This window comes from Suricata suricatta, chromosome 1 (genome assembly GCF_006229205.1).
Source record: "Suricata suricatta isolate VVHF042 chromosome 1, meerkat_22Aug2017_6uvM2_HiC, whole genome shotgun sequence".
Taxonomy (NCBI): Eukaryota; Metazoa; Chordata; class Mammalia; order Carnivora; family Herpestidae; genus Suricata; species Suricata suricatta.
Window position 1 is genome coordinate 5,665,296 of NC_043700.1, and position 16,173 is coordinate 5,681,468.

At 42.5% G+C, this 16,173-nt stretch overlaps 1 protein-coding gene across 4 annotated transcripts in view; it reads left to right on the plus strand.

The window, feature by feature from the left end:
• Positions 1-16,173, plus strand: part of MCPH1 (microcephalin 1) — a 249,437-nt gene that overhangs the window by 81,792 nt on the left and 151,472 nt on the right. For 3 of the 4 annotated variants that reach the window (XR_003906461.1, XM_029933720.1, XM_029933729.1), the window contains exons 9-11: positions 10,349-10,386; positions 11,662-11,889; positions 12,657-12,819. Coding sequence is in view for 3 of the 4 variants with exons in the window: in XM_029933720.1 (XP_029789580.1) it covers positions 10,349-10,386; positions 11,662-11,889; positions 12,657-12,819 (429 nt within the window). In the remaining variant the exon portion in view is untranslated. The remainder of the gene's footprint in view (positions 1-10,348; positions 10,387-11,661; positions 11,890-12,656; positions 12,820-16,173) is intronic. The other variant, XM_029933739.1, reaches the window with a different exon arrangement.

Consider the following 16,173-nt stretch of genomic DNA (forward strand, 5'->3'; position numbering starts at 1 on the left):
GGCAGCTTGAGCTCCGCTCTTAACCGCTGTCTGCTGCTGACCACACAGAGGTCTGGAATCCCGACTCGTCCAAAGACTGGTCTGGTCTGAGAGCCATCCAGGCAAGGCCCCGAGAAGCCCGTTTATTCTGTGAAGCGTCTGTGGTTCAGGTACCTGGTGTCGTCCTTTGCTGTGGGGTTCTGAGAAGTCCTGTGGGGGTCCCAAGCTTGGCCGCTAACTCATTACAGAGCCGTTCAGTGAGCATCAGAGGAAAGCAACACTATCCGTAGCCTTAAAACGGCTGATGTTGACTTATGACTCATGATTTTCAAATGTGAAGGGTCTGATGTGATTTAAGAGTAATGTTACTAACAGGGAAATTTGGTTGTTTTATGGCAAGCAAAACAAAATTATAGAATGATAACCCCAAAAATTAAGCAAAATTTCTTTAAGGACAGCAACTAAACCAATCTTCACAGAAGTCAGTAAGCATTATCTCTGCTTTTAAAAACATTAAAAAGAGGATTATTTGTCAAAGTGATGCGGGCTGGCTGGGTCTGAGGACCCAGAGGGGGTCCCGCAGGACTGTCCAGGAGGGTCCCCGACTGCGCACAGGACAGAAGTCAGACGCAGGCCAACCGCAGGTGGGAGCAAACTTTACTGGTGGTGGAGAGAGCGCAGGTGCAGACACGAGTCTGGGAGAGTCGGGAAAGGAAAGGGGAGGGGTCTCGTCCTTGCTCCCAGTCTGGGGTTTTTATGGAGGGTGCTGGTCTGGGTGAGTGTCCTTTCAGACACAGGAGCCGGTTAGAACAATGTGTCCTTCACAAGTCGTTTATTCCTCAGAGCAGGGGGCCTGGGTGTCGAGATGTCTAGTGCCCGTGGTCTGGATGCGCGTACGAGGGCTTCTCTGTGACTCGCACCGGCTCCTTCACGTTTTCTGTTCTGGAGACCCTGCCCGTTCCTTGTCCCTTATGAGGAGGACACACACTGTTTGCATTAGGAAGCATGAGTAGTGTGGGGGTGCAGCTCGTAGCAAGAAGAGAAGCAGGAAAAGGGGAAAAAGCAGATTTTTTTTAGTGGAGTCCTTCAGTGTCCTTGTCTCAAAATGATCAGCTTGAATTTTTGGAGGAAATGAATCTTCAGATGTAGTATAATGTTCCTGAGGCACAATAACCATACTAGGAACATGTCAGAATTATCAAGAGATTTAGTAAGCCTGAAATAGGTCCTGGACATCTGCAGTCTTATTTAAAAAATACAGGTAATTCTGATGTGCGTCCCCAGTTGAATTGGCCTACACGCTGCTAGATTTAAATTACAGAAACAAGAGCCTCACCAAGTTGACAATTGGATAACTGAAATTCTAACACTGTGGTGCTGTATAATAGCCTAGAAGAGACTAGAACACCCTAAATTGGAGAAAACTCAACACAAGCAAACATGTGTTTGGACATGGACGTGGACAGTGCTTCCCTGAAGGTAAAAACAAGGTCAATAACCAATATCAAGGATTTTCCCCAAAGCTATAATTTCTGAAATATTTATATGTGTAACATTGTACATATTAAATATTCACCTAGACAGGGTGAGTGGCCCTTGTGATTTCACAGGAACCTTTACAGTAGTGACACGAGAAACCTAATTATCCCACAGCTCTCTTATAATAAGTGAAAAACACATTCTCTTGATTTCCAGGAATTCGTTGAGAAATCTCCAGGATAGTTTTAGGTGTAAACGATATCCTTCAAGTTTTGTTTTTATATATTTAGGATCCAAGGCAAAAATGTAAGAAGTTATCAGACAGGTTCGCACAAATCTGTAAGACAGGATCCTGAGTGCCGGAGAAACAGTACCGGGTAAGTGATTTAGTCAGAGTGATGAGAGGACATTTAAAAATAAGCACAGACTGTAACCTGCACGAGCAAACGTTATTTTCTTAGTTGTGGGCATCACGCAGTCCGCATGAGAGGGAGGCCGTTACTGTGTTACAACACAGTCTTTGCTCTTTGAACAGATTGTGTGGAAAATAGGACGGATCTTTTGCATTGTAGGCAAAGCAGTAATCAGTAACCAAAAACAAACAAACAAACAAAACTCAGCCCATCAACATCAGGTACAGTTGACTAAAATGTTAACACATTTTGGGCTTTCCTTCAGACTCAAGTACTACAAACTAAAACAAGTTAAGTGAATTTTCCAAGTTTCATTCTTCAGTACGTCTTTACTAGTCTGTGACACAGGGACACTTGACGGAAGCACGCCGCTGGATTCCTGTGGTCACAACACTTGAATAGTAACCCTGAGAGGCATTTCTGTTAACAGGCCACGCGCTCTTGCTGTCCTTAAGTGCGTCGATAAGTATTTTTATAGCTTTCCAGTTTCAATTACTATGAGGTTAAATATCTATAGCCGTGATCCACATGAACCAAGGCTCTTTGGGTTCCTCCGTAAATCCCAGTGGTATAAAGTACGTAAACTGTATCGTAGTATAGAGGAGTGCAGAGACCGTAAAACTTGAAAACCACTGCTTTACGAGATATAAAATTACTTTTTTTCTTCAAAAACAGCCACATGCACAATTGTATTCCTCTGTCAGTATTATTCTTAGTGTAACCTTAACCCTTCATATTAATTATATTTTTTTTAGCCAAAGTTACTATTTCTACTTCACAGAAAACTGGGGAGAATAACGGAGAAACGCCCGTCTCCCCCAGGCCTGTCAGCGCGCCCACGAGGCTCTGACCACACCGCCGCACCCCTGCGTCCCTCTCACACGCTCTCAAAGCCGCAAAAATGAACACGTTGATCGGCACGACCCAAAGACCAAGCTTCTGCGTGGCATGTAAAAATAAAATATATGTAAAAAATTAGAACTACATCTAGTAATCAGTATTTCAGTATTCTCTTATAAATTATTGAGTTCTCCAACAAGTTTTAAATTAATATCTGCCTAAGGTTTATGTTACCTAATATTAAGAGGTAAACCGAAGCACCGTAACAATTTTAAGAGTTTATTTGAGCAGAGTTTATATCAGGTGCTGCCCACTGGAGGTGGTTAGGGGTGCTCCTCTGCCTGGAGCTGGGGAAAATACTCACAGAGAAGAGGTGGGGTCAGAGCAGGAAAATTACTCCATCGGCTGTGGCTTAACTGGTTGTCTTCTATGGGAAACCTTAGCTGGCTCTTCGGGATAGGTCATCCGTAGGTTTGGATTGCTTGGCCTTAAGGGGTTTATAGGCTGCCATTCTGCTTTGCTCGTGTAGGGTCCGAAGGCCGGAGAGCCCCCTTAGTCTAACGGCCTCCTTGTTTAATTAAAGTAGCACTAAGGATCCTGGAAATTCTCTTCAGGCTGACACATTACGAAGCATGATTAGGGTTGATATAAAAAGCTTGTTAGAATAATGATTTGTCACAAATTTAGTTTGTATAATCTTAAACATTATATAGGAATAATCTTAGTTTATCTAAGTCTAGGGAAAACGAACCCAAGTAGAATAAAATGTATGTTTGTATTGTACTTAACATGGATATTGAGATAAGACATCACTGTTTTCCTTAAGTGAAAATTATGAAACTAATATTAACTTCTAAACACATTTACTGTATGAATTTGAATTCTTAAGATATTTGACTTAGTTATAATTTCAGCCACTGGTCAAGAATAAAGATGGAAATACTAAAACCAGTCTAGATTTCAAAGACCTATTCTCCTTCCTTGTGGGCATGAAAGTCTTAATTGACTTTTAGCTCCAAAATGGGCAAATAAGCAAGCAGGGAAGAAAAAAGAATAAAAAAAGACTAATAAACCCAGTTGTCTACGGTCTCTTACCAAAAAACAATAAATCTCTATAATCCATTCATTAATTTCCATAGAACACCAAGTAGTCAGACCATAAAACCAAATTCCTCAGCATTGCTTCCACTGATAGAGAATAATGCTTCCCTTAATGAAATAAAACAAAACAAGAGCTAGTAGAGAGGAAAATTGAAATGAGAGCAACAGAGAGTCAGCAAAGTTCTGTTGCCACTTGGCGTTCAGCTCTGGAGGCCAATAATAGATGCCCCTGGGCCAGAGCCGCCTGTGGAGCGCCCCCCGGAGATGCCGTCAGATGAATCTGCTGGGCATCTCGGTGGAAAACCTTCATGACTGTTAAAAGATACTTTTTTAAAGGTGCATCGTAACTTTCTCATCAATAGAAAAGGAACATGTGTTAGAGGTTTTATTTAGCTCACTAATTAATGATGAGACAGGACAGTTTTATCCTCTTCAGAGGGGAATCCACAGAGCAGACTTGCTAATGGACCAGAAGGAGCAGCGACATGGCTTTGTTACCAGAGTGGGAGAGGGAAGTCAACTGAATGTCCACTGGTGGGACTTCGCGTTTCTGCAGATGAGAATTATTTGCATCACTATCAATTTTCTGCAACTAACAGAGTTGTAAAATAGCTCAAAGACCACAAAAGGCGTAAGCGCCCTAGAAGCAGATAATCCTGAAGGGACAACGTATAGTTGTCCACTGAAGATACCCAGTAATCATTTGTTCCATTTTCAAGTAATTCACAAGTTTTTTCCTCCAGCCTTGATTCTACAACTAAGTCTTTTCACTTTATCATAGGTTTCTCCACCCATTAACCATCTTCTTTTGTTAATTCATCTTTAAAGAAGTGGCAGGGACAAATCCATGTCATTTTTAAAGGAGCTTCCTTAAAAGCTTTCCTTAAATCAAGGGAATTATATTGGATATATTTCCTAATACCTAATTTTTAAGAACAGATAAGTAAATATGCTTAATAATAACGCTGCTCTATTTCAGGCCAGGACCATTTGTCACACCAGCCTGAACACATGCTGTCTGTCATGGCACTTGTGAGCATTGTACTTGTTAGCTTGTCTCGTAGGCTCTGTGGCTGGACGGTGTAAATGCACCTTTTACCCTCTAGATTCTGCATCACACATCTACAGGTCAGATTTTTTTTTTCCTTCTGTGTATTTTTTTCTTTTCACTTAGACTTTTAATCTGGGGTTTGAGTTTCCTTATATACAACTGTTTTTCTCTCTCGGCCGAGGATGAAAGGTACTGTCCAGCTTATGGTTGACTTAACTGTCCAACCTTCTTTCTCTCAGACTTAATTGGGGTCATGCCCATGCTTTTCTCTTTTTGAGTGGTATTAATTGCATAGATTAATAGACTGTATTCATATGTTCATGTATATGAAGTGTGTGTATACTTATTTTCCATTTTGTACTCATCCACTTATAATGAATAGTAAACAAGTAGTGTTTTGAGTGCTTACTGTCTGCTCGGCACTGTTTTAGTTACTGGGGGATTTTAGCAGGGAGACGATTTAAGTAGCTTTCATGGCAATCCACGTGAGATGATGGCATATTTTGAATGGGGTAAATGAGGAATGGCCAGGTTCTAGACATGTGCATGGTTGAGTTGATGGGACGAATCAATGGGTTGGATGTGGGAATGTGAGAAATTAACGAAGGTGAGTGATGATGAAAACGTTCTTGACTTGAGCAGGAATAGAATCAGCATTAAGCCAACAAAGCTGTAGAAGGAGTGGGTTTGGGAGAGAAGAGCAATAATTTAATTGTTTTCTTTTATTGTGAGAATATATAAAACATAAAATTTGCCATTTTAACCATTTTTAAATGTACAGCTCAGTGGCCATGTTCAGTGCTGTGCAATCATCATCACCATTTCCAAAACATTTTCTTCACTTCAAAATAAGCCTCTGAACTCATGAAACAATAACTTCCCATTTCCCACCCAACCCCTGGCCTCTAAGAACCTCTATTCTGCTTTCTGTCTCAACTAATTTACCTATTCTACATATTTTCTATAAATAAGATCATATATCTGTCTTTTATGTCTGACCTTTTTCACTTAGCATAATGTTTTCAAGAGTCAGGACATAATATGTATTAGAACTTCATTACTTTTTAATGCCTGAATAATAACGATAATAACACCAACATAATTTATCCACTCACCTACAGGTAGGCACGTAGCCTATTCCCCCTTTTGGCCGTTGTGAATAATGCTGTAATGACAGTTCTCACACAGGCATGTGAGTCCATGTTTTCAGTCCTTTCTGATATATACCTAGGAGCAAATTTGTTGATTATATAGTAATTCTGTGTTTAACTTTTTGGAGAACCACCAAACTGTTTTCTACAATAGTGGCATCATTTTTTGTCAACGTTTGTTACTTTTCACGGTTTTTTATTGTAGCCAACCTAGTAGGCATGAAGGGGGTATTTGAGATTTTGTTTTGGATTTCCCTAATTAGTGATATGGAACGTCTGTTCATGTGCTCATTGTCCATTTGCTTTTCTTCTTGGGAAAAAATGTCTATTCACTTTATTTGCCCATTTTTAAAATGAGTTGTTTGTCCTTTTGTTTGTTGAGTTATAGGAGTACTTCATATATTCTGGATATTAAACCCTTATCAGATACAGGGTTGGCAATATTTCCTCCTATCTGTAGGTTATCTTTTCATTCTCTTACTAGTGGTTTTTTTTTATGCATAAAAGTTCTAAGTTTTGATGAAATCCAATTTATTTCTTTTTTCTTTTTCCCTGTGATGTTGGTGTCGTATTTTAGGAACTATTCCCAAATCCAGTGTCATGAAGATTTCCCCTGTGTTTTCTTCTAAGAGTTTTTATAGCTTTAGCTCTTAAATTTAGGTCTTTGATCCATTTTGAGTTCATTTTTGTATATGGTATAAAGTAAAGGTCCAGGGGCTCCCGGGTGGCTCAGTTGGTTAAGCGTCTGACTTCAGCATGGGTCATAATCTCATAGTCTATAAGTTCAAGACTGATATCGGGCTCTGTGTTGACAGCTTAGGGCTGGAGCTTGCTTTGGATTCTGTGTCTCCCTCCCTCTCTCCCACCCCCACTCGTGCTCGCTCTTGCTCTCTTTCTCTCTTCTTATAAATAAACATTAAAACATATTCTTAAGAAGGTAAAGGTCCAACATTATTCTTTTGTGTGTGGCCATCTAGCTCTCCCAGCACTGTTTGCTGAATAGGCTATTCTTTACATAGGAATGGTCTTGGCACCCTTGTCAAAAATCAGCTGACCTTAATGGCATCTGGGTGGCTCAGTTGGTGGAGCATCTGACTTTGACTCAGGTCATGATTTCAGAGTTCGTGGGTTTGAGCCCCATGTTGGGCTCTATGCTGATAGCTCAGAGCCTGGAGTCTGCTTTGGATTCTGTGTCTCCCTCTCTCTCTCTCTCTCTGCCCCTCTCCCACTCGCACACTTTCTCTCTCTCAAAAATAAATAAACATTTAAAAAAATTTTTTTAAGTCAGTTGCCCTTATGTGAAAGTTTTTTTCTGGGCTATCGATTTTGTACGCATATCAGTTCTTATGCCAATACCATGCAGTTTTGATTACTGTCGTTTTGTAATAAGTTTTGAAATTGTGAAGTGTCAGACTTCCAGCTTGGTGTTTCTTTTTCCAGATTGTTTTGGCTATTTGGATTTTCTTGGAGTTCCATATGAATTTTGGGATGTTTTTCCATTTCTACAAGCACTAAACCTGCTTTAGATAGTTTTGTCATCTTGTAATCTTAAGTCTTCCAGTGTAGGAACACAGGATGTCTTTCCAGTATTTAGGTCTGTTAAAATTTCTTTCATCAATGTTTTTCTTAATTTTCAGTGTATACTTTTTGTGTCTCTTTTATTAACATTATTCCCAAGTATTTTTTTTATTTTGGATGGTATTATAAATGAAATTGTTTATTTTTTTTCTGAGTGTTCATTACCCATATACAGAAGTACAACTGATTTTTGCACGCTGATTTCTATATAGTGCATCTTTGTTGGATTTATTTATGAGTTCTCACAGTTTTTCTTGATTCTTTAGCGTTTTCTGCATAGAAGTTTATCTCATTTATGAATAGAGATAACTTTATTTCTTTTCCAATTTGTATGTCTTTTATTTTATTTCATTTTTCTTGCCTAATTGCTTGGCCGGAACAGTATCTTAGTTTTGGACATGTTAAATCTGAGATCCTTATTAGACCTTCAGATGGACTTCCTTCCCATGTAGGCAGTAGAATATTTGAGTCTGGGCATCAGGGAGTAGGTCCGTTCTAGAGGTACGGTAAGGGAACTATCCGCAGGCAGCTCGTGGGTAAAGCCGTGCGGCTGTGTGAAAGATCGCCTGGAGAATGAGTACAGGCACAGGAGGGCAAAGCCATGGGGAGGAAGCCTAGCGTTGTGGAAGTCAGGAGGCTTTCCTTTGCCCTGCCTCTCTACCCCTGGGGTGCTTTGCCCAGATGACACTCTCTTGGCATCTTTTGGATGGTTCTGTAGAAGGGGTGCCTCTTGGGTTTTATTTGGTGCTGTCACATCACTGGGGCTGCATAGTTTTCATTCAAGGATAACGTTGACGATCATGATTAGGTTCCAGCCAGCATCTCCCTTGGTGATCAGAGACACCGCCGAGAGGTTTCTGAGTCTCCAGACTCAGCCTACAAAGCTGTGCTACAGTTGTTCCCTTTGTATCCACATCAGATGAGAGTGAAGTAGACTCTTCTGGAGGGGTAAGTGAAGAGAGACTGCGTTCATCTCTGGCTTAGCACGTTTGCCACATCTCTGAGTTCTTCCTTCAAGAATCTGTGGCCACCCGGAGAAGATGGCCGCCCCGCAGTGTCTGGGCTCTCCCGCAGGCGCGGAGCTTGAGTACATCTGGGCTCAGGCCGTCTGCCAAGCTCGTGAGGACACCTGTCCAGGTATGTGGTATCGAAGGTCGCTATGCCCCTGCTCTTCACTCTGCTGCATCGAGACAGAACAAACTGGAACAAGTAGAAAAGGAATTGTTGAGAGCAGCACAGATCTTGAAGGAACCCAAAATGGCCGCTTCCATCACGAATCCCTATGTAAAGCGTTCCGTGAAAGTGAAAAGCCTAAATGACATGACAGCGAAGGAGAGGTTCTGTCCCCTCACGTGCAACCTGATCAGTTTGCTTGCGGAAAGTGGTCGCTTGAACAACATGATGAGCGTCCACCGGGGAGAGGTTCCTTGCACGGTGACCACTGCATCCCCTTAGATGAACCCACTCTTGCCGAATTAAAAACAGTCCTGAAGAGCTTCCTAAGTAAAGGCCAAGTTTTGAAATTGGTTAAGACTGATCCGTCCATCGTGCATGGAATGATTGTCCGTTTTGGAGAGAAATACGCTGATATGTCTGCAAAGACCAAGATTCAGAAGCTGAGCAGGGCCATGCAGGAGATTTTTTGAAAGTGTTGATTTTCTGTCCGTGAGAATTCCTAAACTTGGAGCAACAATAAAATGCTTCCTGAACAGAAAGAAGAAGAAGAAGAAGAAGAAGATTCGTTGGGATCCAGATGATCTCCTCATTCTCCTTCCCCCACCTTCCCCAGATACACCCGCACAGCACAGGCCCCTCTGATTCGGTGCTGTGTGTCCACTTGAGGTCCTCTGAATGCCTCTGTTCCTTTTCTTGTTTATTCGCCGGCTCCCTTAAGACACAGCTAGTGTACAATGGCTAGTTCATGGTTACAATACACAGCAAGTTGCATTTGAAATGTAGCATATCAGTTACAAGTATGAATAAAGTGAGTCCATTTTTGTTTTTTTAAATATATGGATATATGTGCACACACCCTCCCATGGAAAGAACATTTGGCGGAATATCCATCAAATTATTAAACAGTAGTCATTTCTTATTGGTGGAATTACAGGGGAATTTATATTTCTAATGATAGATTTCCAGAGCATTTAACATATATTTTGCTGTCAGTATGTTTTTCTTCTATAAATAGAAAAGTATTTAAAAACTCATTAAAATAAAACTTCACAGTTCCAGTTAATAGCAGATGCTGACCCATAAATAAGCGATGCCTTTATCGGAGCTTGTCTGTGCAAGAGGTTAAAGCGTTGATTGACGCGCGCAGCAGGAGCCTCAGCGTTGCTGGGGGTGCGCGGCCCAGGCAGGGAGACCCAGCTCTGCCACTGGAGAACTTGCCTTTCTGGCCCTCGCCTTCCATGCCCGTCCGTAAGTAGGATGGCATGTTCGGAGGCCTGCCAACTAGTAGAACGGACTTCTGGAGGGAAGCATTTTCCCCCTTCCTCTTTGACCTCATGTCCTGGGTTATTTTGGATTGGTTTGAGGATAAGTAACTAACTTTCTATCTCTTGTGCTGTATTTCCACCCCTCCCCCGCCCCCCAGGAATATGTAGGGTTTTTTTTTTCTTTTGATATATGCTGAAATGTTTACTTTAAAGTGATGTAACTTTTCAAAAAACGTATTAAAGTTAATTTCTGTGGGAAAAAATGTTTTTTACATTTCTGACTGTTTTTTGTTCCCTCTCTTTTGAAATCTCTAGCCAACAAGAACATTAGTCATGACGAGCATGCCGTCTGAGTAAGTACTCCGTGTTTTGAGAACTTTCTCCTCGCGGTAAAATTTTGGATCTCCCTCTCGTGTTCTGTGGCGCTGTGCTTGTAACAAAGCTTGTAGCTTTGCGCGGTGTTGCCGTTGCTCTGTGTAATTGATGCTGGCGCAGGAGGGACCCCGGAAGTAAAAGACTGTGCACAGCCCGGCACCGCGGGCTCTGGGAGGTGTGGGGCTGGCGGGAAGGGCTGTTGCGGTGGCGCGTGCTCTCGCTCGCCGCATGCCTTCGGGCTCTGTGTGTCCACCACTGTCACCCCGTGGAAGTTCAGCAAGCGGACCGCTGCGCCCTGAGCCTCTCAGCGCTCCTCAAGAAACGCTGGTGCGAAGCTCTCTACCGCTGTCTGCGGGCCGCCGTCCTCACATTTCGTGAGGAGTTAATAGCTTGTTGGCGCGCTCTTAGCGCCTTCCTTGGCGCTTAGCACAATGTGTAGCACATCCAACAAAAATACAGCCCCGTATTCTTTGTAGCAGATTTTTGAATTCCTGTCTAAAGGGGAAAACCATGTGTTTTTAAATTTTTTCTATCCATCATAGGTTGTAAGGTTTGAAGGCATTCATCAGAACACTGGGACATTTCAGTGAAAAGTAGCCTGCAGAAAAGTGCATGCTTGCGGTACTTTCTGTTGCAGGGTCCTTTTCCCACCCCTGGCGTATGACGTTAAAAGGACCGATTGTTCAAACACCATATGTTAGCTAGTGACAAAGGAGCACACTCAGCAACTTTTGCTAACCTCTTATTTAACCTCCTAAATAGTCTAATGTGGGAGTGAGTAGTCTAGTATGGTGGGTGGGATACTTTTCAAGTCCAAACTTTTGCGCCCTCCACACAAAACATATTAGTAAACAGTTATTTTCTCAATCAAAGTTTTGAAAATGAAATTTTTCATTTAGGCCATATTCAGTTTTTATTGCCCCCTCCCCCCCACATATACTTCTTGTCCGAAGTTAGGAACAAGACCTAGGGGTTCTGATGCCACACTGATGAGCCGTGTCATAGAGACACTTGTTATTGATGAACACATCCAGCAAGGGACTGGCCGCTGCCGGACTTGGAATAAGGAAAATCATCAATATGCAGAAGTTCTGGGGAGCATATGGCTTAGAGCGCTTCACTGCTGTATTGCTTCTGTTTTCTTTGTGTTTCCCCCCAGTTTAGTATTTTCCACAGCCCCAGTAAGCACAGACTCCCTGGTCGGAAGTGGGGATAGGGCCCAGGCCTTGACCCATTCATCTTTTTTGCCCTAGGGATCTCAGAACATGTAAATGTGATACAGTTCAGCCCTTTGGTTTCCCATGTAAAGAAGTAGGTCTTGCGCACGGACGTACGAGAGACGGCTGGAGACAACACGCAGGAGCCCTGGGAGGTGGACGGGCAGGTGCCGTCTGCGCAGGCACGTCCAGGGTCCAGGAGCAGCCTCTTTCCCTTCACAACAGTCTTTGGAGAGGAGAGAAAGTCACCTCTGAACTCGCTGTGTACGGCATAGTGGGGCTCGGAATGCCCTTCGTGTCCTTTGCACTTCCCTGGGGATTTCCAGAGCTTGCTGGGAGGGAGAGCAGAATGCGCTGTGTCACAACCAGAGGCTTTAGAAAGGTGCTCAGAAAGGAAGGACAGGGAGAATGGTGAGCAGCGTGGTGCGGAAATTAGATCGGAAGAATGTATGTTTTCCTAAGGTGCTTAAGGCACTGTTGGAAGGACAGACCAGAAGAGAAACAGTGATAGGCTTTGAAACAATACGGAGATTCTGCCAAGTTTTGCCCCGAGATTTGATCTGATACTGTAATAAAAAGCGCCTTTTTCTCCCTCATACTTAGGGGAAAAAAAAAGCTATATGTGCTTTCAGATAAATGTTATATACCAAATAAAGCCAGCAGGTGATGAGCTTGGCCCTGACCGTGCCTGGACCGGTTCATGTCCATCTGAGAAGCAAGGGTAGTGGGAAGAGCAGAGGCTGGTTGGTGGTGCAGGCAGCGCGCCTGCCCCTGGGCGCCCGGGAAGCTACTCACAGCCTTGGGCAGTTTTCTCAGCCATCCCACTAGATAGTCGTCCTGAAGTTTTCTGAACTTCCTCAAATGTTAAGTCATTGACCGTAAAGAAATTAAAGCGTGAATTCCATGGCTGAGATCAGTGTAGAATTTTAGCTTTCCAGTTTTTAAAAACTATGATTCAGTGTTATGTCCTTGTTGTTTATATGTGGGAAAGGTATTCATTTTGTTGATTCTTTTTCTCTCCTGGCAAACAGAACACAGAACATCGTCATCCAGGTCGTGAACACACTTAAAGGCTTGTCGCTCGCCCAGGAAGTGTGTGAGACCACTACCCACGTGCTCGTGGGCAAGCCGCTCCGGACTCTGAACGTGCTGCTGGGAATCGCCCGAGGCTGCTGGGTTCTCTCCTACGAATGGGTGAGCCCCGTGTGAGCGAGTGGTGGCCGTGCATGTGTGCCCGCAGAAGGCGTTTTACAGACGCGCGCGCCCCAGGGCCGTCACACGAGGCCACTGGGTTCATACCTGTGCAGATTTGCACACTTTCCTACGAGCAGTGGTCCCCACGTTCCTGTTCTGTCCTTGGACCCTTCTTGCTTTGGCTCTCCGTCTCCAGCCACTGCCGATCCCTCGGGAATGGGCATGTGGTGAGGCCTGAGCAGAAGGGTGGCCGTCCAGATATGGACCTCTGCCACCGGCAGAAACAAGATTAGAACAGGCTTGGAATGAAAACACAAAATGCGTGTTCTCACAGTCAAATGAACTTTCTTCTGTGTTTGACCAAGAAATAATGTGACCTATGTTAGTGTTGGTTTAAAAAGCCAAAGGAATTCAGTGATTGTTTTTACAGATGGATTTACTTAGGATGAAACATGTTCATTTAATCCCATTTGGATATGTTTTATCTTATGCGTATCTCTCTGTAACATTACTTGCCCTTATTTCAGTGCATTAAGGTAGTTTTTTTTTTAGTCATTGTTTTCTTTATTCATAGAAATTGAGATTGTTTGTTATTCTTTCTATTTTTACTTTGATCCTCAACCTGTGGTCACCCCAGAGCACTGATGTCTGATGAGAGCACAGTCATTTGTTACTGGTGTTACTCCACTGCATCTGCTACAGATCCACTCTCCCTCCTAACAATGTATTGTATTAGTACTGTGTTAGTTTAAACCAGTAGGCCTATAATACACAAACAAGCGACACAGATGGGTTCTTAAGACCAGCCCTGGTCTTCTTCCGGTGTCATGACTTAACCCTTCAGCTTTCTGGTTCAAGGCATCCGTGACATTAGTGCTTAAAGTCATGAAGTGGAAAAGTTTGGAATTCTACCCCCTCATCCCCAAAAGTACTATTTGCATTTGTGACAGTTGGTGACTGCCTTACCTCATTATATATTTGTACCGATCCACATCTATCTTTAAGAAATATCATTTATAACTCCAGCTTCCATGAATTAATACCCTGTCTTCTTTTTCTCAATTCACAATGTTTCTGTATCTTTATCAGTCAGCTCTTCCTTCCCTCATGTCTCGGAGGAAAAGTGTTCTTTATCATTTATGAGGATATATATCTGTGCCTGATTCTGTACCCGACCTATTCTTCTGGGACTCTGGGCAGAGAGGTCAGACATGAGAAGCAGCATCTACTGTTGCCATGCATAAAGACCAACTTCCTGGGTGCCTCCGTGTTTCTGCTCAGTGCACTGCCAATATTCTCCCACTAATCATACATAGAAACAGAGCTAGATGCAAATTTACCATATGGTTACTATATGTGGGATTAACCACTGCACGTTAGAAGGCAGGAAGTGGAACATGTCATTTGGTGAACTTTCAGTGCTTAGGCAGAACTGGGCCACGTGGTCGCATGAGTGAATGAATGAAGTACAAGTGCAATAAGGAAAGAAAAGGAAATAAAAGACATTTATATTAGAGTGGAAGAAATGGTACTGTGTCTCTTCATAGACACCATGATTGTCCATGTAGACAATCCTAAGAAATCTACAAAAAACCCTCATAGAGCATATTACCAGGACACAAAGATGTAGTCATACAGGGTGAACATTGAAATACTCAAGTGTAAACCTAACATTAAAATATCTGCAGGGTCTATCTACTGAAAACTATAAAACACGGGTTTAAAACAATCAAAGAACTAATAAATGGAGAGACATACTATGTTCATGGATAGGAAGACTCAGTGTAGTTAAAATGTCACTCTTCCCCAAAACAATCTATATATTCAACACATTCCCAGTAAAATCTCAGAAGAATTCTCTGAAAATATAGACAAACTGATGGTGTGTGTGTGTGTGTGTGTGTGTGTGTGTGTGTGTACACACTGTATATAGTGTATATGTATGCATATATATACTATATATAAACATGTATAATATATATTCTATATAAACTATATATAGTTTAATGTATATGTGTATGTATACACTATAATGTATATGTATGCATATATACTATATATAAACATGTATAATAAATATATATTACACATAAACTATATGTAGTTTAATGTATATATGTATGTATGTGTGTGTGTGTATACATATATTCATGACCCATAAGTAGGCAGAGAGTTCTCAGATGCAACGTGAGAGGCATGATGTGTAAAATGAAAAGTGATAAATGACATTTCATCAAATGTAAAAACATATACTCTGTGTAGAACAGTATAAGGAAGTCAATATAAAACATTTTTACATCTCACCTGACAAAAGATTTAATCCAAACTATAAAGAACTCTCAAATCTCAAAACTAAAAAACAACCCAAACAAAAAAAAATAGATGAAAGCATTTTCAGAAAATCTTCTATGTATTTATTTTGAAAGAGTGTCTGCACAAGTGGAGGAGGGGCAGAGAGAGAGGGAGAAAATCCCAATCAGGCTCTTGGCTGTCAGTGCAGAGCCTGACACTTGACATGATATCATGACTCCATGAGCTCATGACCAGAGCCAAAACCAAGGGTCAGCCGCTTGACTGAATGAGCCACCCAGGTGCCCCCCACAAGCATTATTTGAACACTCTACCAGAAATATGCAAGTGAAAAGATGTTCAGTATAGCTAGAGAAATATAATTTGCAGCCACAGTGAGGTACCACACATGTTTAATAGAAAGGCTAAATAATAGAATACATCAACAGATCCTCCAACAAAGATGCAGGGCACTTGGCCCTCGTATCCTGCTGGCGAGGGAGGAAGGTGGTACGGCCATTCTGGAAAATAGTTGGGAGGTTTTTTGTGAAGATAAATGTATGTTCACCAAGTCAGTCAGCAACCTGTTTCTGGGTATTTGCCCTGAGGAAACAAAGCTCATGTTCAGACGAGAATCTGTACCTGAATATTTGTAGCAGTTTTGCTCAGAATATTGAAAACTGGGCAACAAAACAGACACCCCCAGCAGGTGAATATGGATGAACAAACCATCCTTCTACCCTGCAGAACGCCTCTCAGTATTAAGAGACAACAGTGGTGCCCGCCACAATGTGGGTGAATCCCTGGCCTTGCGGGCCGCCTTCTGGTGAGCCGGCTGACCTCAGGGCGGGATGATCCGCTCTGCTGCCCTTACTGGCGCTGCCCTGGGCTCCCCCTCCACCAGATGGACTTCCTTCTCCCACAGGGCCCAGGCTCCAGGAGTCGGGCCGGGCGTTGCCAGGCAGCTCCTACAAAGTCAGCCCTCCAGATCTCGTCTCTGAAGTGCTGACTTACAATGAGACAGAACCTCAGAGGCAGCAACAGTGTGTTTGAGGAATGAAAAGA